Below are 25311 nucleotides of genomic sequence, written 5' to 3'. Positions count from 1 at the left end.
AGCCTTATGTGTTTATATGCCACAAAGAGAAATGTTAACTTTTCTCATCATGTCACCCTGTAACAGTGTGAATTAATCCTTGAAAATCTGAATTACCCTAACCTCACACAGACTGAATTCTCTTGAAACTCTCAGGCAGGTTTTTGTGCTTCTTACTTTGAGACTTTTACCTGAAGGCATTTTAATTATTTGACTATGCAATAAGGATTACATAGAAACTGTTCCGCGATATTTTGAAATGCTGCTGCCCTCCAGAACAAAATTTCATTAAAAAAAACCCATCAAGCTGCTATGTCTAAATAAATAAAAAGCAAACAAACAACAGAGGTACCAATGAGAAATACTAACAAAGTAACTATTCTCCTGCTACATGTCATATTAATAATAAAACCACGTTATACTCATTTATCATTTTTTATTGCTGCAGTTTACAAATACAGAAAATGCAAGGAACAAAGCTAAAGTTTGGGGAGTATTTGTTGAGTGGAAGAGGGATCTTGCAAACTTGTTGTTGATGTTGATGGGTGATTAACTACTGCCCACATCACTCAGTTGGACTGGCCTCGCTGAAAATGAAGATAAAGTATCAATCATTAGAAAGCAACTAAATATGATCATTAGATTTTAAAAGCTGTGTATAAGGAAGAGGCAATCATGGTGGTACAAATGTCTAAACCTGCAGACACAAGGCAGACAGAATGCAAAAGCTGCAAGATTTTTGTACTCCTTTACTTTTATCTGTTGTTGATAAAACCTGTTTTAAACAGATAAATGACAAGAAAAGATGTGATAGTCATGCAGTATTTCTGTCTCAGTAATAATACAGGAGAAGGAAACGGGCAGTTGAAAGACAAATCAGGAATTTGTATCAGAGTGGAGAGACAAACTGAAGATATATTTACATTTAAAAATGGAAATAGCTAGTTAAGAGTTAAAGATGGGAATATACTTCATTCAAAGAACGGCAGTAAGAAATAACATGAACATATATCAGTAAATGACCACCTTCTATTATACCACAATACCACCTTCTATTTCTTCAAATAGCAGAAATATTGACTGAGATCCATGATATTTGTGTCAGGAGCAGGTTTCATACTCAGTGGGAAAGCAGTTTAAGATTCTTTTGCTAAACTCAGTGTTTTCTGGTATTTCTTTCCGCCTGCTGTCTCACAGTACCCTATGTCCACCATTATAAAGCCACAACAGTTTGTGGTTCTCACTGAAATAGATTCCATGCCTGAGTAGCACACAGCAATTTCCAACCCACCTAATGCACCTTCTTGTGTTTGGCCTCATTTAGTTGATCAATTAGAGCAAAAAAGTAAAAGAGTTCATATATCCAAAGACAGAGAAAGATGTTAGCTTTAACATGTAAAGTGGGTCTAATTTTTATTGTTAGCAACGGTTTTGTGCTTGGCTTTTGTAGGTACTTTGTACCCTTCTCTAAAGAAAGGAGCTGAAATACCTGATGCACAGGATGTTCTTTCCATGATAACAGAACACTGATAACTTTTGGTGATAGTGTGAGACCATTCTGCTGTGCAGGCATTGATTAGTTTAGTTTCACTCATGTACTTTGCATAATATTTACTGAATTGGGTAAAATCTAAGACAGTTTGGACTAGAAGTGTTGAAGAAGATTTTCATTACTATGCCTTTGAAAACATCGTTTTGTTTTGTTTTGATTTCAGTTGTTACTCTTGTGAAATCTTATTTGACTTCGTATTTTCCAATCCACTGAAAATTCACTTTTAGGTCATAAGACTGAAAATGGCAATGAGGAATGAGAAAGTTTCTTTTAAAATATCTTTTCCAGAGTAATTTAAATGAAGGACTCTTCTGTGCAAATTCAATTGCAAGATGAAATATGGTAAAGAGCAATATACACTCAATTGAATTTCTCCTTCTTACTATAAGTACATCCCAAGAATGTGACTTACTCAAAGAAGTGGTCTATTTATTGTAGAGTAAGCTTGTTACAGAAGAAATATTTAAAGAAGATGGAGTGTGTTTTAAGAATTGTTTTCAGAGCAGTGCTTGGACCTAATCATCTACCTCAACTGTGTGTGAGTCATGCTGCAGGATGCTACAGGAGATTCAGTTTAACACGATACATTTATCTCCCAGAATTCCATTTTTATGTTCTTTCACATATGTCTCTATTTGTTTAAGGTATTATTCTTGTGCTCATCACAGTAGAGTTTAAAATCTTGCAAAAGTGCACCCAGCAGTCAATACAATTAAAACAAAATTAATACTGCTGAGCTGAAGATTTGACACTTGCTTTTAGATATACACAGCCAGTGATCTGTACATTACCACTTAATATTTTTCCTCCACTTTCCATGAAAGTTTGGTCTAATGTTAAGATATCAAGTACTATGAATCTCACTCTTATCTCTGACAAGATTCTGGATTCTTCTAGTTGCCACTGTATTGATATTCTAATGGCCTTCTGTATAGAAAAAAAATTCTAAACCAATATCAAAAACATTAATGAAAGTGAAATACGAGAGAAGCATTGCAAATTCTACTTTAATGTGAGATAATAACAAGACATAAGGATATAGTATTATTTCTACATTTTTTCTTCATGAAATCAAGTTCATGTCTATACGGGCCCTCTGTATATGCATCTGAAGCTTCAAATTTAAACTGTGTATGTATAAATTAGTTCAGTGTTGTATTTTATACTCTGCTCAATAAAACAAATGACATAAATCAAGTTGCCTAGCTGCTACAGGCATTTCAGACAAAATGAATCACTCAATCTGTCCATCTATCTGATATGCATTGCAACAACATTCGTCAAATTACAGCTTGTATCATAAGTAGTATAGCCAGAGCCGGTTGTCTCTCTATACTTAACACTGGTGAGGACACGCCTTGAATACTGTGTTCAGTTTTTGGGCCCCTCTCAACACGAAAGACATTGTGGCCCTGGAGTGTGTCCAGAGAAGGACTATGAAGATGTGTGGGGTCTGGAGGACAAGTTTGATAGGGTGAGGCTGAGGGAGCTGGGATTGCTCCATCTGGAGAAGAAGTGGCTCAGAGAAGATGTATCACTCTCCACAGCCCCCTGAAAGGAGTTTGTGTTGAGGTGGGGCGTCAACATCTTCTCCCAGGGGACTGATGAGAGGAAATGGCCTAAAGTTGTACTAGGGGACATTCCAGTTGGACATTATGAGAAATTTCTCCTCAGAAAGAGCAGTGAGGCCTTGGCACAGGCTGCCCAGGGAGATGTTGCAGTCACTGTCCCTGGAGGTGTTCACGAACCGTGTGGATGTGACACTGAGGGATGTGGTCAGTGGGCATAGTGGTGATAGCTGATGGTTGGACTAGGGGAACTTAGTGATCTTTCCCTACCTTAATGATTCAGTGATTGTACTATTAGTACAAGAACTGTTCCAGAACAGGCAGAGCAGAATTCTCTCTCTCATGGAAACAATTACTAGGAAATCCCTGTATCTCTGCTGTTCACTAAAGTGTCAATCACAAAACTCCTCAGTGGTTACAGATTACTAGTGTGTACTGCATTCTACTGTAGTGAGAAACGTCTAATTTCAACATCTAGCAACACTGGGCAGCAATTCTGCGTTTCCATTCTCCTCGCCGTACACCTGATGGAGCCGAACACCTTCCAGCAGCAGATCTGGATGCTTATGCAATTCGACTCTGCTGCTCTTCCGGCTGCCGGTCAGCACCTTGGCACTCGCCTCCGTCAGTGGCGGCGTTGTGGGGAGGAATGGCGCTGCCCCTTGTCACTTAGCAACCCGCGGAGGCTGCTCACTAATGCATGAAGAGGAGTAGAGCACCGGCACGGGGTCGGACAAGGCCCACACAGAAGGGTGCAGCGCCAACGGTTCTTCCCGCCCTGCCGTCACATGACACGCACAGGGACCCTCGCGGCCCCCGCCCGGGCGTTACAAGCGCCAGCCCGCGCGGCAGCCAATCGGGAGGATGGGTTCACTTCTCCCTCCCCTCCCATTGGCCCGCGGTAGCAGCAGCAGCAATAGCGCGGCGGCATCGTCTCTCCGTTGGGTGCGCGCTCGCCGCCGCAGTTCTGCAGTCCGCCGCTGCCGCGGCTCGCGCACGCTCCAACCGCCGCAGTAGCCGGGGCTCGGCGGGGCGGGGCCGAGAGGCTGCAGGGGCTGGGCGCGGAGGTGCCTGTCCGCCGGCAGCCGGGATGCTGCCGCCGCCGCCTGCGAAGAGGGAGCGGGCGCCTAGCGGCGGGAGCGGTCCCCGAGCCCCGCGGCAGCGCTAGGGGACCCTTCCCGCTCAGGCCGTCGCCTGCTCGGCTCCGCGAGCCCTCCGCCGGGCGGTGGGAGCGGCAGGAGCGGAGCGCAGCCCTCGCCCCCGTCCCGCCGCCGCTCCATGGGAGGAGCCCACCGCCGCCCTGCGGGAAGCGCGGCCGCCGCGCGCCGGGATTGAGGGGTGCGGGCGGCTCTGAGACGGCGGGAGGATGCCCCTGTTCCGGAAGGTGCTGCGCGTCTCCAATCGCTCCATGCTCGCGTTCATCTTCTTCTTCTCCTTCTCCTCCTCCTGCCTCTACTTCATCTACGTGGCCCCTGGCATAGGTAAGCCGGCCCGTTGTTGGGGGATGGGAGGCGGGCCTCAAGGACCCCCGCTGTACCCGTGGTGGTGTGCGGGGCCGGGCGCGCTGCTGCTAGCCCCGCATCTTTGTTGTGCTGCCCTCCGACGCTCTAGAAGGTTCATCTGGCGTCGCGACGTGGGCAGTGCTATTCCTGCTTGCCAGGCCAGGAAAGTGAGGTGAAAACGCTGCTGGCCGTAGCGCCGCGCTGTAAGCTAATGGCAGGAGGAAGGCGTGAGCCGCAGGGTTGCCTGAATGCATCTTTTTAAGGCAACAGTAGCTGCGTAAATCCGTTAAAACGTTTGTCGTTTTCTTCTGTCAGTGGGATCTCTTCAGAGGCTTTGCGCTTGGTTAACTATTACCTTTGAAATCGCTGCTGCAGTAGGGAGATGAGTTATGTGAGAAATGCTGCGTAACACAGCTGCAGGTCTGGGTCTGATAGGGAAGCAAGCCACAGGACTGGTCGCGTGCTGTGTTCTTAGCTCACTTGTGCTCTTCCAGGGAGGGCATCAGGCTCTTCCTCACTGGACGAGTCCTTCGGAACTGGCTTGTGTTTCCTGAGATAAGAAATACTGTGTGTGGTGCTCTGTGGTATTTTGCCGTGTGGTGTGTCTATTGGCTAGGCTGTGCTTCCCCTTTTTCAGAGAACCTTGATGCTATCTCTTGCACCTCTCTGGATTTGTCAGGGCCTTCCCGAGTATCTGTAATGCTGCCTCCCTGTTATCCCTCTGTCTTTTCTTAGTGCTTAAAACTCCTCTCTGCAGTCTTTGCTGCAAAATGTAGCTCCTGATCAGGTGGCTAAATCTTTGCAATAATTGTGTCTTGCTGACTGCTGTCCTCTAGCTGTTCAGCTTAACTTTTGTTTCTGATCTAATAGTGGTAGGACAAGGAGGAATGGCTTTAAACTAAAAGAGAGGAGATCTAGGTTAGATGTTAGGAGAAACTTTTTTCACTCAAAAGCATTGAGGCAGTGGCACAGCTGCCCAGATAAGATGCAGTGCCCCATCCCTGGAGGCGCTCAAAGTTGAATGGGGCCCTGGGCAGCTGAGCTGGTGGGGGGACCCTTGACTGTGGGTCAAGTGAAGTGAAATCAACAGTGTATACCAGAAGAATTCTTGGGGTAGGTTGTTCAGGCCCAATCAACATAAAACAAATAAATAAAAAACTTAAACTGCAATCTCAGATGGATCTGTTATCCAGACATACAAGATAATCCAGACATGTATATATACATAATGTATCAAGTCTTGTTTTGCAATAAAGAAAATCTTCAATAGTTAAATGAGTTTGTGAGATTGCAACTCTTTCCAACTACTGCTCACTGGTGTGGTGCTCTATATAAGAGAGTTCAAAATGCCACCATCCTGTGCTGGTCTTACTGGGGTAGTAAATGTACAAAATGTTGAAGAGAAGGACAGAAAGAAAATTTTACAATGGTAATCTAAATCTGCCAGATTGCAGATGTGATGATTTTCCAAGGATTTGCTCCCAGAAATGTTACTGTGTACAATGGAGAGGAAGAAGATATAATGCTATCTCAGAATAAAGCCTGCAGCCATCCTGGCAGTATTCTTGGATGAATATCTTAATAGTAGCAAAGGAAGATGTGAAGGAAAGAAATAGTTTAGACAGGTGATTCATGTAATAATTGCATGTGGTATGCACGTGCTATTTTCAAATTGCTGTACATGCTTTTTGCCTTCCATTGTGTGTAATGGAATAGGTGTATCTAAATCAGAGTTGATTGTGCATGAGGAGGTGAAGCATGACAAAAATTGTTTACTGAAGTTCAGCCAGCAGCATTTTGTGAATATGTAACTATGAATGAAAAATTGGTAAGCTCAAAGCAGAAGTGAGATATCTATAGAACTTTACTCTGCAGTTATCATAAATAGTTGTAATCTGTCGTAATTCCTATGTGCAGATGTGTTCTAGTGAACAGATTGGTTGGTGGAGGTGGTTGAGTCATCGTCCCCGGATGTGTTTAAAAACCATTTGGATGTAGTGCTCAGGGTCAAGATTTAGCAGAGGGTTGTTAGAGTTAGGGTAGCATGGTTAGGTCATGGTTTGACTCGATGATCTTAAGGTGTTTTCCAACTGAGTGATTCTATGATTCTATGCTTGGTTCACCAGAACACTTTCTCCCTCGAGATCCAAGACATGGCAGAAGGGAAGACAGAAGTGTTTTCTCTTCCTACTGGAGGTGGGAATTGAAAAGAGAGGGAAAAGTTGATTTCCCAGTTGTATGAGAAGAAGAGTACGTACATTATGTAGTAGAGTGGCTTCCTGAAATGACAAAATCTGAATGAAAACTTAATTTTTACTGGTCTAATGCAATGGAGTTCCCTTCTTGCACACAGTTCTTCACTTATCAAAAGGAGAAGACGTCCACACAAGGAATTCCTTAGCTCTGGGGAAGTTTTTGGAGAGGTCACTGTCGCATTCCCTCTGTTAAAGGGTAGCATCTATACTTTTTTTTTTTTTTTTTTTTTTTTTTTTTTTTTTTTTTTAAGTGAAACTGCAGGTTTTGTGAATTTGGGATCCAGGTAGTTTGTTTAGAGGAAAAATCTCAACCACTTTCTTGAATGTTTTTGCTTATTTCTGAAGTTTAGATACTTTTATTTGCACAGTAATTATATGTATATCACCGATTTCTGTTATTATTTGTAGGGGCCTAGCAGGATATTAGTTCTTGGGGAAATAGAAGCTTTTGTTTTCCTGTGTATTTCAGAATATGAGGAGTAGAAAAGCATTTGTGTCAGGTTTTCAGTCACTACTGTGTTTTTTGAGACTAAGACATGTAATATTCCACACCACTTAAAAATTTAGGGCTTACTGAGAAGAATTCGTGCACTGTTTTTCGTGCACTTCCTCTTGCCTGTTTTACAAGAAGAGAAGATGGAGTGGAGTAGAGATGGTTGCAACCTTACCTCAGTGCTCCTTGTCTGCTTTTGATAGTCAGAAGAACTGAGTTTTGAGTTTACATAGTGGAATGTCTCCAAAGATGAGGAGAATCAGACAAAGATAGAGGGCTCTGATGAACAAGAAAGAACACCTGCTGATTTTATTTCACTGCCAAGCCAATCTGGTAGTTGCCAGAGAGATTTATCTTTCGACCTTTATTTTTCAACTTTTCTATCAGCATCATAACTGAAATCTCATACACTGTAACTGTAACATTGTAATCTCTTGCTCACCAGAGGGTTTCTTTTTTTTTTTTTCTGACTTCAGCAGAATACTTCTAGCAGTATCTTACAGCTCTCAGTAGTCAACTGCAGTCTGACTTGGCCAGCTTGGGTGTAATGATGTTATAGCACCTGTGGGAACTGGGTATGAAGCAGTGCAGGGATTGTGGAGGATATAGTCTGTTTTTGACCTCAGTGAGGAGAAAGCCTGAGCAGTGAATGAGACTGCTGAGGAAAAACACAGCTACTGTTAACCTCCTCTGTCATTCCTAGCCAAGGAGCAGCTTGCTAGCTAGGCAGGACTTTGTAACATCTTCATTGGTTTCAGCATACAAGTTGATCTATTTAATATCTTTCATTCCCCTATTCACTATTAGGAAATGATTTACCTGATAGGAGAAGACTATACCAATCCTTTTCAACTTGTGCAGAAATGGAGGGAAGAACTGAAAATGTGATCAGTAAGATAAATATTTGCCAGTGAATGATTCCAGGTGCTGAGCACATAGATACAGGCACAGCTTCTGTATTCCTGGCATCTTTGTCATTTGTAATGTTTCCGAAGACTTGCTGTTTGATCACAGAATAATTTAGGTTGGCAGAGACGTGTGGAAGTTATCTGACCCAACCTCCTGCTGCAAGCAGATCATACTAGATCAGATTGCTCATGGCCGTGTCCAGTTGAGTTTCAAATATCTCTTTGGACAACCTGTCTCAGTGTTTGACAATTCTGAGAAAGTTGTAATGTTGGAATTTCCCATCTTTTTGTCTCGTGTTCATTGCCTTGTATATTGTTTTCTATCTAGCTCTGAGAAGCATTCAACTTCATCTTCTCAGTGTTTCCACTGTGTGGCTGAAAACGCCAAAAGTGCACCTTCCCCATAGTCATTTCCTGTTAGGACTGAAAAACCCATGTCATTCAGTTTCTGTTTCTATATTACCTAATCCATCATTAAGATTTTCCCCTGGGCTTGCTCTGGTGTGTTGAAACCTTTCTTTTACTGGAATCCCCATACTAGCTGTGGTATGCTAATACAGTCTCACAAGTTGCTGTACAGAGACTCAGTGCCATTCACCTAAAGGCTATGCTGTTGCTAATGCCACAATCATTTTAAGCTCAATCTTTATCAAAGGCTTTAGTTGGCGGAAATTGTTTCAGAATTAGCTACTGAATTATTTAACTTGCTATATCATCAGCTAATTTTCTGATGATGGAGGATAGAATGGAGCATCCTGAGGTGGAAGGGACCTTCATTGAATCCAGCTCCATGTAAAGCATGTAAGAAGTTGTACTGAAGATTGTTTTGGGTATCACACTTAAAATATTTGATTGTTTTTGTTCTTTACCCTTAAGTGGAGACTTGACCAATAGGTTTGCCTTTCTTACTGGCTCTGCTAAGTAGATAACTGATGTTTATTGGGTCCCTCAGACTTGGAGCCAGAGGACTCATCCATTAGGCACATTCTGTGACAGTAAGTATACAGACATTGTCTGGAGTAGTGGAAAAAAAACCACCACTGTAAACAATTCTGAAACCTCTCTGTGGTATTTGGTAAAGATATGTCTACGTGCATCATATGAATGATCTCTGTTAACCTCCAGGTACATCAGTCACTGTTGGTTTTCTTACAGATTAAGGTGATCTGTGTCTTTCTAATATATTTTCCTTACAAGGATTATATGTATGCAAACTTGAAAGCAGTCTCATCACACCCATTAAATAAGTGTTCATTGATTATTAAATTACAAACACTGATAATTCATTTTAAATGTTCAGCAGTAAATCAGGCCAAAAATAGGTTTCAAGGCCTACACACTTTTCTTTTGTTGTTGTTGCATATGTTTTAAAAACTTCTGATTAACAACAAATAGTGATAGGACAAGGGGGAATGGTTTTAGACTGAGACAGGGGAGGTTTAGGTTAGACATTAGGAGGAAGTTTTTCCACTCAGAGGGTGGTGATGCACTGGAACAGGTTGCCTAAGGAGGCTGTGGATGCCCCATCCCTGGAGGCATTCAAGGCCAGGCTGGATGTGGCTCTGGGCAGCCTGGTCTGGTGGTTGGTGACCCTGCACATAGCAGAGGGCTGAAACTAAGTGATCGTTGTGGTCCTTTTCAACCCAGGCCATTCTATGGTTCTATGACTCTATGAAATGTAAAAATAAAATCTTGTGGATTTTGAACACTGCTATTGGTTTTTTTTTTTTTTTTTTTTTTTTAATCATCTGTGTTCTTGATAGATTTGAGTTTGTGAACAGGAAGTAATTTCCAGCAGTCTTAGCTTAGTTTGGTTATCTTTACTGCAAAATTATTTATTACATGTGTTTTAAAGTCCTTGTGCTGTAGCTTGTAAAGTATTCCTAGCACCTAAATTCTTGACTTTTAAGCCATCTCAAGCTGAGTTATATTTGCTATATATTTAGCTTAGTCTTTAGAATTTAATCTGAACACTTTTGAATTTAACATTTGATTGATTTGCCATTCATGAGGTCTGCCAGTAGTGTATTTATATCTCTCATGCTGCTTAGAATAATACGATATAACCTTGAGATTGAGAAGAGGTCTGTGTGGGACTTGTTCTAGAAATGTCCCTTTGAGATTGTTTCCCATTTGCAGTTAGTAGCTGAGATCTTTCTGTTAACCAGTTTGAATCCACATCAATTTTTATGCAATGTGTTGAACGTGCTTTTTCAGAAATCTTATGAAAACAGGTGTTGAATATCAGATGTGTAGCTTCATAGGAAATGGCCATTGGCAAGACCTACCTTCTGCAGAAGCAGTGTTGATTGCATTTTAATTTTGCAGCGTCTCTGGATTCTCTATCAAGTATCCCCCATCTGAGCTTCTCAGTATGCTGTTTTTGTTTTCTTTTGTTTCTAAGAGCAGGTGTGTAGTGCTGCTGGGGCTGCGCGACAAAACCTAATTTTTGAATCAAAGACTGTTTTGGGTTGGAAGGGCCCTTGAAGATGATCCAACCCCCTGCTATAGGCAGGGACACCCTCCCTCTAGACCAGGTTGCTCAAAGCCTCATCCAGCCTGGCCTTGAATGCTTCCAGGAAGAGGACATCCGCAGCCTCTCTGGGCAAACTGTCCCCAAGTCTTACCACCCTTATGCAAATATTTGACTCTGACTCTTCTTGCCAAGTGCTGTGGAAGTGTTATGTAAGACTTTTCCCTTTTGTTTTTCAATTTCAATGATAAAAGCTGCATTTCAAAATGAAATTTATGACCTCCGTGCATTTTCTTTTCTTCTTAGGCATCTTAAAAATCCTAGTTTGTAATCTCATTACATCCTAGTTGGTAATCTCATGTTTTTCTGACTGTTTTGCTAAAATAATCAGTTCTATCTTCCTCCTCCTGTTCTTCAGAACATTAATCGTTGGTCTACTTTTAACTTAAATTGTTCTGCTGTATACTGTATTATCTAGATTGTTTTGTTTTTCCTTGATGTAGGTGTACAGAATGATAAATTACTAAGCTTTGATCTAAAAGCAATTTCTACGCTTTTTCTACAAGCGTGGATTAATTTGTGTAGTATTGTGAAAAGTGCTTTAACTTTTAGTGTCCTGCTGGAAGAAGCTTGATTCCCTAATGGAGAATGATCTGAGAATGTTACCTTTTTTTTGCTTTAATAAAGGTTTAAATAGTTCTCAAGTGAATACTTAAATAATAGGAAGCTGCCTGATGTAAAAGTCTTGAGGCTTTTTTTGCCACATACTTCTGCATTTTAAGAACTAGTGCAAAGTTTTTTCCAACTGTCTTGTTCTTGTTCTAACACAGAAAGCCACTAATAACCAGTGATCTTTTAAAACTGAAGAAAAAAATGATCCATTTGAATTAGGTATGAGCTTACGCTCACCCTGCAGACAGTTTAGGTAGAACATTTAGTACAGTACTTATTCCAAAATGTCCTGCATGGGCCTGTTGTTTGATATCTGAACTGCACTTCTGTATAACTGTGTACATTGTGTGGGTTTTGCACATGGAATTTGGAGCACTGTATTTCTGACTTGCTGTGGACTGTGTATCTCAATAAGGAGTATGTGAAGAAAACTGATTGTGAGTGGTTACTTGAAAATTTCTGGTTTGTTCATTGCCTTGCAATGTGACAGGAATGGTGATTGGTGCAGATCCAGGAAAAAATAATAGTGGAATGAAGTCTTCATGACAGCAAAGGCAGTGTTTCTGGAAGTGTGTGCCACGCTCAGGAAGATGACCCATGTTCAAGTACCTCTGGCAATTGAAAGGAAGATTGCTGTGAAAAGTTGTCAAACTCTAACCCTGAGTATTCTGCTGTCTTATTTCCTTAATACACCAGGAGAACTGATGTGTTTTTCTGTTACACTTCAGTTTAAGGATTATCTTGAATGCTTTCTTGCTGTCACTTCTGGGTAGTATGAAGTGTAACCTGTTCCCTTTTTCATAGGGTTTTGCTGAGAAACCTCTGCTAGTAGACCAGATATGTTTTTAGGACTAAGATTTCACATGATGCTTTTAGCTTTTGAAGTAATTAATTGGCAGCTCATGCATCTATCTTGCTTGAGAGGCTGTTGAATGGCAATAGAATATGAACTTGATCAGACAATGGCAAGATGCAATATGCTATCAGTTTGGAGGCTGGCTACTGCTTTATTTTTTTTCCTGCTTTATCCTCCAGTGCATTTTTAAGAGATGAGCATAAGAAAGAGGCAGCTGGGATATTATGCTAGGATAAGGTGTTCTGGTTTATTGCAGACCATCTATGCCATTCAGGAGAGCTGAACTATGAAAGATACATTGGCATTGAACTTTATTCTCCCAACAGAAGAGCCTCTTGTTGTTGGAGGGTGTCAGGGAGAGGTTAAACTGTGGAAGATATGATTGTGGATTCTGTAGTAGAAACTGAGCCCTGCCTATCTTTCTTGTGAGGAGTTCTTTGGTACAGCTGCTACACAACTGCTGGAGTGTTTGTAATCTTTGTAACTAATTTTTGGCTAGGATCCTGTGAGCTGGCACAAAAAGGGTAAAAAGTGCAAAGAAAGGAAGTCGTTGCATTTTGTGTATGTATTTGGGTAGAAATGAATGGTGGCTTGTCAAGCAAATGGACAAGGAATGCAAGGTGTTGGGCTAGGCTTCCCTGATATATTGATTTAGACATGACAAGGCTAGATCTTCCTCTCAGCAAGAGCAATTTAGGCCAAAGCTGACAGCAGGCTTTGCCTGATTGTTTTGGGAATTCTGACTGTATTTTCATGATGCCTACTTCACGGAGAAATGTCTTTTCTAGCTTTGCCTGTCACAAATGTCTGGTGTGTTTATTTTCATTTTTCTCCTTTTCCTCAAGAGAAGCAAGTTTTCCTTCAAAAAGAAAGCTTGTAGATGCTTTTGCCGAAAATCTTTTTAATCAGGGTTTATGTTTGCAATCTTACCTGGATTAGAATAAAGCTTCCCATAGGAATCGAAGGCAGTTATGACCGTCTTGTCTTTCCTGTGGACTTGTTTCAAGGTCTTCATCTTAATTCTGTACTTAATACTTAGCATCAGGTTACTAAAGCTATAATGGTAACATGTTGGAGTAGATTTTTTTTAAATATTCTTTCTTATGACTTGTGGAATAAATCTTTCAGCCATGGCAGAAGCAATTCTGGAGAATAGGTTTGCTGCCTGTTCAGTGTCCACAGTTTCCATTGCTATTTGTGTACTATTTATTTGTGTAACAGCTGAAGAGTTTTCAGCCAGTGTGCTTGGGTAGCAGCGAGGAAGAAGAAAAAAATCCCAAGGCTGGTAAATGTGTAAGCAGAAGAAAAAACATTAAGCTTTCTTAAGAAAGAAAGATAAGAAAGTTGAGATCCTACTTTCAATATCAGCCAAACTCGTTTTTTGTTGCTTATTTTATTTTATTTTATTTTATTTTATTTTTTGTGGCTGTAAGGTTTTAACACAAGTTAACAATCTCAGTAGTTGAATAATTTTTACACAAGTGAATTCTCATGTGTCAAAACAGCTAGTCTTCTTGATCAACAGTTTGGGGGTTATATTCCACGCACAGCACCTGAAATGTTCTGAGCTTGACTGCTAACTAATAGTTTCCCTTGTTAATAAAGAATTTTCTGAATGCCAATAAAACTCCCAATAAATTATTTAAAAGCAAACAAACACAAAAACATTACTGTAGGACTTACAGATATGATTTCTGGGAAGGTAGTGTAGGTGTTTAGATTGCTGTGGATGTCGGTTAGTATTGTTTGCTAACGTGGTGGAGTTGGTCGTCATATTTTCCTTTGGAAGTGCTGTCCTGTCCTTTATACAAAGTTCTCTTGTATTGTGCTGCGGGAAGACTTCAACTGATTCACTTCAAAAGTAATACCTGCTGTTTGTTTCCATGGAAACTACAACAAATATGAAGTGCATAGTAGTGCTATTTGATAGAGCAAATTTTCAGCTTCAGAACAGTACTTTTCAACACAATCACCACCATTTATCCAATTCACATGGATGAACTCTTCATTTCATGATGACAGCTGTGCATGGCCATCTGGAACATGGCTTGTCTTTGATGCTGTTGGTGCTGCTGGAACTCACCGTCTCACTGTGCTCACATCCACTGTTTGGTCTCCATGAAAGTTCAGCAAGCATTGATGAGCACCAGTGGGTGCCATTTTTTCCACATGGAGCAACTCAGTCCTACACCTTTGCTTCATAAATACTTCCATGTCAGACACCGTTCTGTCAGACTGCCTCTCAGCTGCCATGGCAATAGAAAGTAACTGAATGTTATTGGTGGGAAGGTTCAGCCTCAGCCTCTACTGCCATACCACCAACATCTGCCTCTGGCATTGTGAGCCCTTGTTTGTGTCATGCCATTGGTGCTGGGTCATCAGATCTAGTATGTTTACTTATTTCCTCCAAAATCTCAGAGCATTTTGGTTACAGTGGATTGCTAGTTCCAGCAAGCCAAATATCTGCCGTACAAATGGGTGCTTCAAATAGTTGAAATAGTTGAAGTTAAAATCGTTGAGGGATGATTGTTTGGTCCTTGTTGCTCCAATGATTAAAAGTCATTCTGCAAAATGATTTTTTACATTGGTTTTTGAGCTCTTTGAGTCCTGGATACACGTTTGCTTACTCATATATAAATGCAGCCCCTTTTCCAACTGACTTGCTTTCTGTTTAGAACTGACAATTTTATTGAGGTCAGGTTTGGGACTTTGAATGCAAAGCTGAGACAAACGAATATTTCCTGTTGTTGCTATGAGTGAGTGTCATAGTGAATACTTTATATCTAATTATCAAGCATTAATATTTTATGATTGGCAGTGATCAGTGATTTATAACAGTTGCATAATGAAACAACAGTTAGGAGTGAATGAGTAGCAGTACGCTTTACTTGAAAGCTGTGTTAACTAATGGTTAAAAAGGGAGATAGTTCTGTGGGACTGAAGAATTTATAGACGTTTTTGTCCTATGTTTTTTCTGATGTATGTATTAATGTGTATCCTGGATATTTGAGATGGATGGATGCATCTGCACATGAAAACTTAAGTTAAATCCAATTAGTTCCCTGCACTGTCATTTGCTTTTTGTAAGCTAAAGTGAAAGTGTCATCTGAAACACATTGACTTTCTATAATTTTATCTTATAAATAGGCCTGTCACTGAATTTATTTTGTTCTTGTTTTACTGCTGTTAAATTTTACTCTTTGAGGATCTCCATTCTGGAGTATTAATATTCACTAGCTATGAATTCAGACCGAGTAGCAAACAGTTGAGCACACTGTAAGTGGATGTTAGAAAAGTTTTGAAATAACTTTATTTTAATTGAAATCAAAATTGCTTTTTGTTTTCTCAGCAAATACGTATCTCTTCATGGTGCAAGCTCGTGGTATAATGCTGAGGGAAAATGTAAAAACAATAGGACACATGATCAGATTGTATACGAACAAAAATACAACACTGAACGGAACAGGTAAGAAAATTTGTTATTTAATTTCATTTCTATAAGATTTTGGGGGGGGGTGAGTGTGGGGGGGGAACCTACACAAACAAACCTTGATGTCTTAGCTTGACTATGAAAACCTAGAAACATATCCAATTTTTCAGTGACTGTGGAGAAGGCCAAAGAATTAATGTTTATCAGTTCATTTTAACAGTGAAAATGTCGTAGCTGTAACACAGAGATTGCAAGTGAATTACTGGCCTTGTGATAGAATGGTTTTTCATCGCGCTGTAAGGAATTTTGTATTTACAAAGTCAGTGGTGTCAACTGTGTGATAATCCAATGATTTTGTATCATATTACTTAGATTTTTTCATCGATCATTCCCTCTTTTTAAGATTATCCTGAAGGAAACAATTCTAGTGACTGTGTTGCTCAAACAACAATGTATCTTCCAGAAAACTTCACTTACTCTCCTTACCAGGCTTGTCCAGAGAAACTGCCTTACATGAGTAAGTTTAAAACTGTTCTTAATCTTATGTAGTCAATTGGATTGTACTTAAAGTGCAACGTAATTATTTTAATTAAAAAAAAAAAATTAATACTAAATATTTTAGTTTTCCTACTTTGGGGATGTAATAAAAAGTTCCAACAGCATCAAACGTAAAGAATCAGAGAAACAGAGTGATGTTTATGTTGATATAAAAATGCATATAAGCATTATAAGTATTTATAAGGAAACTTTCAAGGAATCTGATAGTTGCCTGTTGTATGCTTTGTAGAGTTAGACCTGCCATCATAATTGAAATTAATAAATATTTTTCTTCTATATAGGAGGCCTTATTGATGTAAATATGAGTGAAATTAGTTTTGATGAAATTCAGCAATTATTTTCAAAAGACTTAGACATCAAACCAGGAGGACACTGGAAGCCCAAAGACTGTAAGCCACGATGGAAGGTGAGGTGTTTCTTTGCTTTTTTTTTTCTTGTTTGAATTCAATTGCAAGTACTCAGTCTTCTATTGGTATGGTTTTTATTATATGTAGTATATTAAAGTGTGTGTATTGTGCTCAGAGACTAAAGCTTGTTGCAAAACATGAAATGGATTGTCATGAGCTGTAATTAAACACTTTGTTATGTAGCCATAAACTTGTCCTATGTGTATGTTGCTTAAAGTGTAACTAGAAGCAAATTATCATAAAATGAAAATTACATTCAACTTTTACTTAAAGATACTTTCTTCTCACTTCAGCTGCTTGATCAAAATTCGAACTTGCTTTCTTAATGGAAATGACATATTTTAGAACACTGAGATAATTTATTATGTACAATGGTAGAACAGTTAATCTGTATTAAATAAAGCATAATTAAGAAATATTAACAAAATAATTTTACATAAATAATGTTTGAAGGTGGCGATCATCATTCCTTTCCGTAATCGTCATGAGCATCTTCCCATTTTCTTCCGGCACCTGATACCGATGTTGCAGAAACAGCGGCTGGAATTTGCCTTCTATGTTGTTGAACAGGTAACAACATTGGCTTGAAAAATGAATCCTTAGGATTCCTTTCTAAAGGAGATCTGACTTTTTTTTTTAACCAAGATTTAGATGAATCAAGAATTTAAAAATTGTCACGCTTGATGTTATGCTTGCTCTGGGCAACCTACCTGTGGGTGTCCCTGTTCATTGCTGAGGAGCTGGACTAGATGACCTTTACAGGTCCCTTCTAGTTCTAAGGATTCTATGATTCCATGTTCTAATTCTTTGAGTGAAAAGGCAATGTTCAGCTTCGTCCTAAGGATTAGCCTGTGTTGCTTTTTTTTTCCCAAGTACAGGCTAGTATTTTGTAGAGATAATATAACCCATCTTCTTGGAATCTATTGTCATTTTAAGTTTTCAAGCTTAAACAAACAAACCAAAAGAAAACAAAAACAAACAAACAAAAAACAAAAAAGACCCACATTTGTTTTATGGGGAGAGGTTTGGAAATGATCATTTAGAGAAGTACATTTTACAATATGTACTTGATGAAATCCATTCAAAGCCACTAGCTTTAATGTGTGTGCTATCTGGTTAATAGAAGTGAAATATAATGGCAGTGTTGATAGTACAGCATTACTAACTAGCTAGAGACTGAGACTCTTCAGAAACAGTGAGGAATGGACGTAGAGGGAAAAAAACAATCAGCCAACAGAGTGTCTGCAAGTCACAGTGAAGAAAGAAAGTAGTTGAGATTAATGGAAGAATCTGTTGTTGGCTTTAGTAGATAAGTAGATCTCTGAAGAAATTACTGGATTTCTCATGGCTTACCTTATGTGGCATTTTCAGGTGACAATTGGAAAAGTAGCAAGCAAAGGAAAAGATCAACAATTGTCATTAAATCATGTGGAATGCATTTGCTTTATGGATCAGTCTTATTAGTTATATTGTCTCATTTGTTCGAAATAGAAATACGAAGATTTAAATTTTGAAATTAAAAGAACTTGAATCTAATTTCATTAAAATTTCTCAGAAACTGGAATTAAGTTCTAAGGTGATAATTATAATTAATATAATTAATTATAATTACATAATAACAAAAGCTTCACATACTTCAGGTAACTGATAACATCATGCTATACTGACAAATGCTGTAAGTTGCTAGTGCTGTTAAGTTTTGTGCAAGATGGAAAGCTGTTTCAGACTGCTAAACCACAAAGTACAGTTGATAATGTTAACCAGAGCCATTCCTCTGTTTAACTACAGAAATAACAGGCATCAACAAGTGAATACTTATTTTTTCTTTTTGTGTGGAATATAGTGTGTTTCTCTGGTGTTGAAAGTATGTCTCTTTCTTCCTTGTTTGCTGTTTGAAGACAGGTACACAACCTTTTAATCGTGCAATGCTCTTCAACGTTGGCTTCAAGGAGGCTATGAAGGATGTTGTCTGGGACTGCATAATATTTCATGATGTGGATCACTTACCTGAAAATGACCGCAATTATTACGGATGTGGAGAAATGCCACGTCATTTTGCAGCAAAGCTGGACAAATACATGTACATGTAAGTAATGAGCTTTATCCATGTTGTTTCTGGGTCTTTAAGAAACATTCTTGAAGCGTATGTAATTCTTTCAAAGTAAATCCAATAGATGAACATTGTTTCAGATTTTCTGTTTCATTAAAACAGACTTCACTGTAGCAGGTACTGAGTGAAGAATGTGTCTATAAATCATGCAAGTTAATATTGATTCTTGATTTTTTTTTTTAATAGTGAGGAAATATTTTGAGGACTGGAAATCCTGTTGCACAAGTCTCCTGGTGTATATCTATTGCATTATATAGGAATATTGGCTGCTTTTGTTGGTCAGCTGCATATTACTTAATAATTATGAGCTAGTGCTTAGTGTATGCTTACTGGAAAAAAATACATACCTATATATCTATATATACCTTTGATTTAAAAATTTACTTTCTAAAACCTGGAAATCTAAATTTTTCATTATTAAGTAGATAAGTATTTTACTATAGTTGAATATATACTATTAAACTGATCCTTTTTAACTTTTAACCATTCCATAGAATACAGCTGAGAATTAAAATTACTGAATTGATGCTTTACTGATTGCTGATTTATTATTATTGTTATTCCATTGCTTTTTTAAATAAGTGTTTTTTTTTCTTCTTGGTTGAGTAGTTTGAAAGATAATTGGAAGGTTTCATTTCATACTTTCAGCTTTGGATCTAAATCAGCCATCTGAAATATGTGGTAGATTTATGTTACAAATTTGAGCTACAGCTACAGATTTGAGACATAAATTTAAGTGTGAGGGTAGCTCTCATGCATAGAATAGAATCACAGAATCACCAAGGGTGGAAAAGACCTAAAAGATCACCCAGTCCAACCGTTCACCTATTCCCAATAGTTCCCACTAAACCATGTCCCTCAACACAACATCCAGTCTTTCCTTGAACACCCCCAGGGTCGATACCTCCCTGGGCAGAAATCTAATGCAAATCTAATGCTGCTGTAAACATTTAATGTGACTTCAATGTGTATTAATGCCAGTGATCTGTGAGTCAGTTTATCTTAGCAGATGCATTCTGCTTCTGTACATGTCCTCAGTTATGGATTCTTTGTGTTTTATTGAAGGGTATTTCTCAATAAGAGGACTATTTACCTAAGTCCAGATAAGAATATGAAATTTGTTTGTCTTTTTCAGACTTCCGTACAATGAGTTCTTTGGTGGTGTAAGTGGCCTGACAGTGGAACAATTCAAGAAGATTAATGGATTTCCAAATGCCTTCTGGGGATGGGGTGGGGAAGATGATGATCTTTGGAACAGGTGAACGTTCAATACTTACTGTATCTTTTTGATTGTTCTACGGTATCCAATGTCTGTGAACAATCAAAATTTGTTTTAGATTGATAAATTCTGTTGTTTTAAGGAATAAAAAGAATGAGTATGACATTCTTTTTTTTTTTTTTTTTTCTTGGCCTTATTGGTTTGGGTATGTAACAGACTCTTAAGAGAGAGATCTTTTAACACACAGTAGATATAGCAACAGATAATAGTATTAAGTATATTAGTCTCATTCCTCCTAGTCCTTTGTGTATAGCTTTTTACTTTTAATATGTCTCTACTGCTAGCATTACAGAATACCATGTTACAGGCTGTAGAGTAAGGATGAATTTCAGCTATATTTAATATCTTAAGAACTGTGAATGGTAATTTTGGCCCTACAGATGGTCACAAATTGGATAACGGACAGCAGCGTTTGCCATGTTACTAACTGCTCACAGTAAACAACTGTAAATTCCAGTGGACTTCTTAAAACATGAGTTCTTATACAGAGGGGGGTATTTTAAAAGAAGAATTTGTTTTTTTCCTTTCCCTGCTATTCTCGTATTTTTCATCCTGTTGTGCCTTAAACATACAATGATTAATGTTCCCTACTTAATTAGTTTTTGACAGCATTATTATTTGTTAAGACAGAAGGGATTTTCTTGAGGGAGAGAATGTCAGTGAATGCAAAGACTGAGCTTTAAAACGGTTAATGCACAGTTTTCACTTTTGCTGTAACTTAAAAAAAACAAAGGCATTTTTGATATTTTGTTTATTGCACTTTAGGGTTCACTATGCTGGATACAATGTAACAAGACCAGAGGGAGATTTAGGGAAATACAAATCCATTCCTCATCATCACAGAGGTGAAGTCCAGTTTTTAGGAAGGTAAGAAAAACTAAAAACTAATCAAACACTGCAGCTAACGATGTAAAGATTTTCTTACATATATCTTCATGCACAAATAAGCAGTCAGTGCTTGTAAGTGTTGCTCCCTCTTCAGTGCTGAATTCCATGTCTTTTAAACGTATGTGTTTTGTTCCGGTATTTTTTTTTTAACTAAGTTTGTGTGTCAGGAGATGTTATTATCTTTGATGCAGAAAATTGTAGTTCCTTTATAGTTTGGACACTAGTGTTGGAAGAGCTTTACTACTTTGCTGATTTAGATATTCTGCATAAGGAAGCAGAACAGCTGGGAATGATGATTTGTGTGAAAACAGACTTCAGGACTCCTCAAGGGTTGTTTTCTTCTATTATATATCATTGTATTCTGAGATGAAGGTCGTCTTGTTTCTTGGTCGTGTGGACTTCAGCTTTCTGTTTTGTGGTTCCTTTCTCATGCAGAACACTCTGGCTACCCTAGATTAGAATAGCAACCAGAATGTAGCACATCAGCTGCATCTTCAAGTTGTAATGTGAAGCACAAAATATAGGATTTCTGGTATGTTTGCAAATAACTAGAAATCCTGCTCAGTTTTGCTATCAGTGGATGTCTTTTTTTTTTTTTTTTTTTTTGGGAGCATCATTCATTAAAAGTAATGAATAAAGCTGAAAATGGTCATATACAGCAGATATGAGTAAATATGTGCTGTAAAAATATATGCTAAAATGTACACGTCAGTAACCAATGAGGAAAAAATGCTTTTTAATCTGCAATTTAGATATTTGCAAATGCAGGAATCTAAAGTATGAAATGTAAAGAAATTCAGACATCTTAAATGTATGCTAATGCACAGTGAAGGCATCTAGATCATATCTCCACAGTGAGTTATCTAGCACAGAATAGTAAAGAAACTGAATGTCCCTTTAAAAAGAAATTTAGTTTGGAATTACAAAAAGTACATGGATTGCCCCAAAAGCAAAGCCACAATTTCCATAAAAACTACAACAGATACAAAGAGCACAATAGCACTGTGATAGAGCAGATTCTCAGCTAATAACCACTATTTTCCAACATAGTTGCTGCCATTAACTATGCATTTTTGCCAGCAATGAACAAGAGCCCTGTGTACCACACTCATAAAAATCTCCTCAACCATTTGAAACATGGCTTGTCTCTGTCACTGCTGTCAGTGCTGAAGTGCACCAACCTAACTGTGCTCACATCCACTGTTTGGTCACTGGAAGTGTTCAGCAAACATGAATGAACGTCAAGGAGCGTCAGTCTTTCTGCATGGTGGAATTCAATTCCATGCACACTTCCATGTCAGATACCATTTTGTTGGTGTGCCCTTCCTCTACCATTGCCACATGGCAATAAAATGTATTGGCATGGAAGGTTCAACCTCTGCTACCATACCACCAACATCCACCTCTGATCTTGTTATATGGTCTCGAGATCAGCTTGTATGCATAAACAAAGTCAAAGTGTTTAGGGGGGGAAAAAAAAAAGCCCAAGTGGCAGCTTTTGAACTTTAGGTAAATCAGTGATTTTAAAAAACTGAAAGATAGTTTCAGGGTTAAAGGTGGTAGTCTTCCATACTGATGTGACTGTTACTGTATCATGCCTAACAAATTGAATGGTTTCCTGCAAATCTTTCTCATGTTGTCTTCTTCCAACTCTCTCTACAGATATAAACTTCTGAGGTATTCCAGAGAACGTCAGTATATTGATGGGTTGAACAATTTAGTATACACTCCTAAAATACTTGTCAGTAGATTGTATAAAAATGTAACTGTTAATCTTACGCCAGAACTTGCTCCTATTAGAGACTATTGATGGAAATGGTGTGGCAAGCTATCCTAGTGGAGTAAACTTTTAATGCACTGGAAGGTATTAATAGACACTGAAGACACTGTAAAACAAAAAACACAACATCTTAGAATTAGGGGTTTTTGTCCTTTTGATGATGCATATTTGGGATGAGAAGTAAAGTGATTGTATTTGCCATGCATTCTGTTCAGAAAGAAAAGCCAGCAGCTACCACTCAGATGTTTACAGCATGAGACTACTGTTCAAGCCTTCGTTCTCCATATTCTCTATCTTAACCACTCAGCTAAATAAACTGCAGAAAACAGACTTGCTAGCTTCACTGGAAGTAGAGACATTCTTCTTCCAGGACTTCTTTTATACTAAATTGCTCCCACTCTGCCCTCCTGTATTTAAATGAATGCTTTTGTTCCTTTTTAAAATGTGTTTTGTAAATATGTGATGTAAATTAATGTGTGTACATTGCTTTTAAATTGCTCAATATTTTATGCTCCAGTATGTATTTGAGTGTGTTCTTGCTTGAATTCTATAGGAATGTTTTTATTAGCATGAAAGAACAAGTGTGAAATGTAAGTATCCTTAAAAAAGGTTATACCTTATGTGAAATGAAGGAAATATTAATTGTTGGCCAGCTATGACTTTAAACTGTTATACTAGTTTTGAGCTCTAGGCCTCCTGCATATCTATATAGAAGAATCAATTTCATATATGAACTTTCTCAAAAGAAAGCTATTAATTTTATTTATTGCCAGCAAAATTATACCCTGCCTGCCATCTAAATCATATTTATATGCCTATTGCATGCGTATTATGGAAAATCTTGCAGTTGTTACATTCTATGATCTACAGGAACTCTTAAATGTTTTCACGTGTGCCACTGGTGTCAATGTCAGGGATTTTAATGCTAAAACAATGTGTCTGGGTGCATACAGTATTTTGGTATTGTCTTTTTTTAATACTATTGAAAAGCACTTTTATTCCTCCAAAATCAGAAGAGCCAAAAATGTGTCTTCATTGGAAGAATATTAAAGTTAGATTTTAAAGAAAATAAGAAAACATAGTTCTAATGCTTGCAGTGTGGGATTTTCAGGAACATGGTGTGGGTCAAACTGTTCCACTTATAACTGCATAAGTGCAACTGAAATTAAGCTAAGTGCTTTTTAAATTTCCACCTATAATATATTAATCAATATAGCTATTGAAGGGCCTATTCTAGTACAGTGCTGAATGCTTTTATGATGCACTGAGTATCCTCAAGTCTATGACTTCAGATGAGATTGAGGTTGCACAGTTCCACTAAGAATTGGTCCTGTCTGTTTCTCTATTTTTGTGGTGTAAAATGTATGAGTAACTAGCCTCTCTCCTTGGCTTAGAATGAAAAACATTATTTTCCTATTATCTGTTTGTTTGTAATGTTAAGCTACTTATAAGTAACTCAATGCTAAGAAGAATTTTTTCCTAACTTTTTTTTTACATTCTTCTTTTAGCAGTAAGGAAAAGGACTGAATCATTTATTTTCTATGTTAATGCAAATATAGTCTAAGCTCTCCTGAACTGTTTTGTTTGTCGCAGTTATTCAATTCTTTTAGGAACCAAAGACTGACTTCTGCTCCTGTAAAGAATGGAAAGCAGTATAGGATTGTTTATCCATAGAGCGTTCTGTAAGAGTATAGACAAAAAATACTAACTCATTACTATGTGTTGGTTTCCTGAATTGCTGCCACAAATAATGTGGTGCTATGTTTATTTTGTTTGCCATAAACACTTTTTATTTTCCTTGACGTCCCAGCAATAAATCTTACTCTTAGTCATTCTTAGGTAAAGTTAGGATTTTACTTAGACATCCCGAATGTTTTGTAGAAATGTAGTGATTTAATTGTAGTACTTGAGAACAATTATAAGGGATAAACCTTATGGGAATTACCCTGAAATCTACCAGTTTATCTAATATGCATTAGCAATGATGTGGTCCAAAATAACGAAAAGTACAAAGTGAACAGAACATCTTTTCAAAAGTTAGATCACCTCCTGATATATTTTTATAACTGAGTGTATAGGATATTCTGAAGCACATGGATAAAGGGAGGTAATTAATATATCAACATATTTATGTAAAAAACATGATCAACAACATCTTCAAAATAAAGTTGGTCTTATTTCGTAACGGACTAATACAATTCTTTAAGAACTGTTGAATAAACCTTAAATTGTCGTAATTTTGAAGTGATTTCTGGTTTTCAGTACAAAGGTCACCTATGATTCAACACCTATGATTACCAAACATCTTTGGTATTGTAGGTCTGTACTGTTTTCTGAACCATGCTTTTGTGCCCGTTCGATAGGCATTCTGTGAAATGTGCGATTTTTAACCATTCAAGTGCATATATATATGCATGGTTACATATATACGTAGTATGTTACACATATGCTGTGGCTGAACTAACATAACTTCACAGCTGTAAGTGATTAATCATGTCTGGTCTTAGGAAAAATATAATTTTAAACTGGGATGTGAGTGGATTATGGCATATAGCAGAGTTCTTGAAAAGTTTGCGTTTTGGTGCCCCAAAGTGATGGATG

The 25311-nt window shown here is 38.2% G+C and overlaps 1 protein-coding gene across 1 annotated transcript; it reads left to right on the top strand.

Moving 5' to 3' along the window:
• The first annotated feature begins 4413 nt into the window (after window positions 1-4413).
• Window positions 4414-24895, top strand: B4GALT6 (beta-1,4-galactosyltransferase 6). Its single transcript, XM_042868689.1, has 9 exons — window positions 4414-4580; window positions 15608-15724; window positions 16092-16205; window positions 16528-16652; window positions 17107-17223; window positions 18552-18739; window positions 19899-20021; window positions 20808-20909; window positions 22593-24895. Exons 1-9 carry the CDS (start codon window positions 4466-4468, stop codon window positions 22738-22740), a joined length of 1149 nt encoding a protein of 382 aa, XP_042724623.1. The 5' UTR covers window positions 4414-4465; the 3' UTR covers window positions 22741-24895.
• The last annotated feature ends 416 nt before the right edge of the window (window positions 24896-25311 follow it).

Source organism: Lagopus leucura, unplaced genomic scaffold, assembly GCF_019238085.1.
Source record: "Lagopus leucura isolate 7727_CA_CO unplaced genomic scaffold, USGS_WTPT01 Super-Scaffold_100002, whole genome shotgun sequence".
In the NCBI taxonomy this organism is placed as follows: domain Eukaryota; kingdom Metazoa; phylum Chordata; class Aves; order Galliformes; family Phasianidae; genus Lagopus; species Lagopus leucura.
Note: the sequence above shows the minus strand (reverse complement) of the source record. Positions and strands in the feature narration are given on the sequence as shown.

Excerpts from the sequence above, each read along its gene's own strand:
- B4GALT6 (XM_042868689.1), top strand. The coding sequence starts at position 4,466 with ATGCCCCTGTTCCGGAAGGTGCTGCGCGTCTCCAATCGCTCCATGCTC. Across the intron at positions 4,581-15,607 it reads CTACGTGGCCCCTGGCATAG|CAAATACGTATCTCTTCATG; the intron begins GTAAGCCGGCCC and ends TTGTTTTCTCAG. Across the intron at positions 16,653-17,106 it reads ACTGTAAGCCACGATGGAAG|GTGGCGATCATCATTCCTTT; the intron begins GTGAGGTGTTTC and ends TAATGTTTGAAG.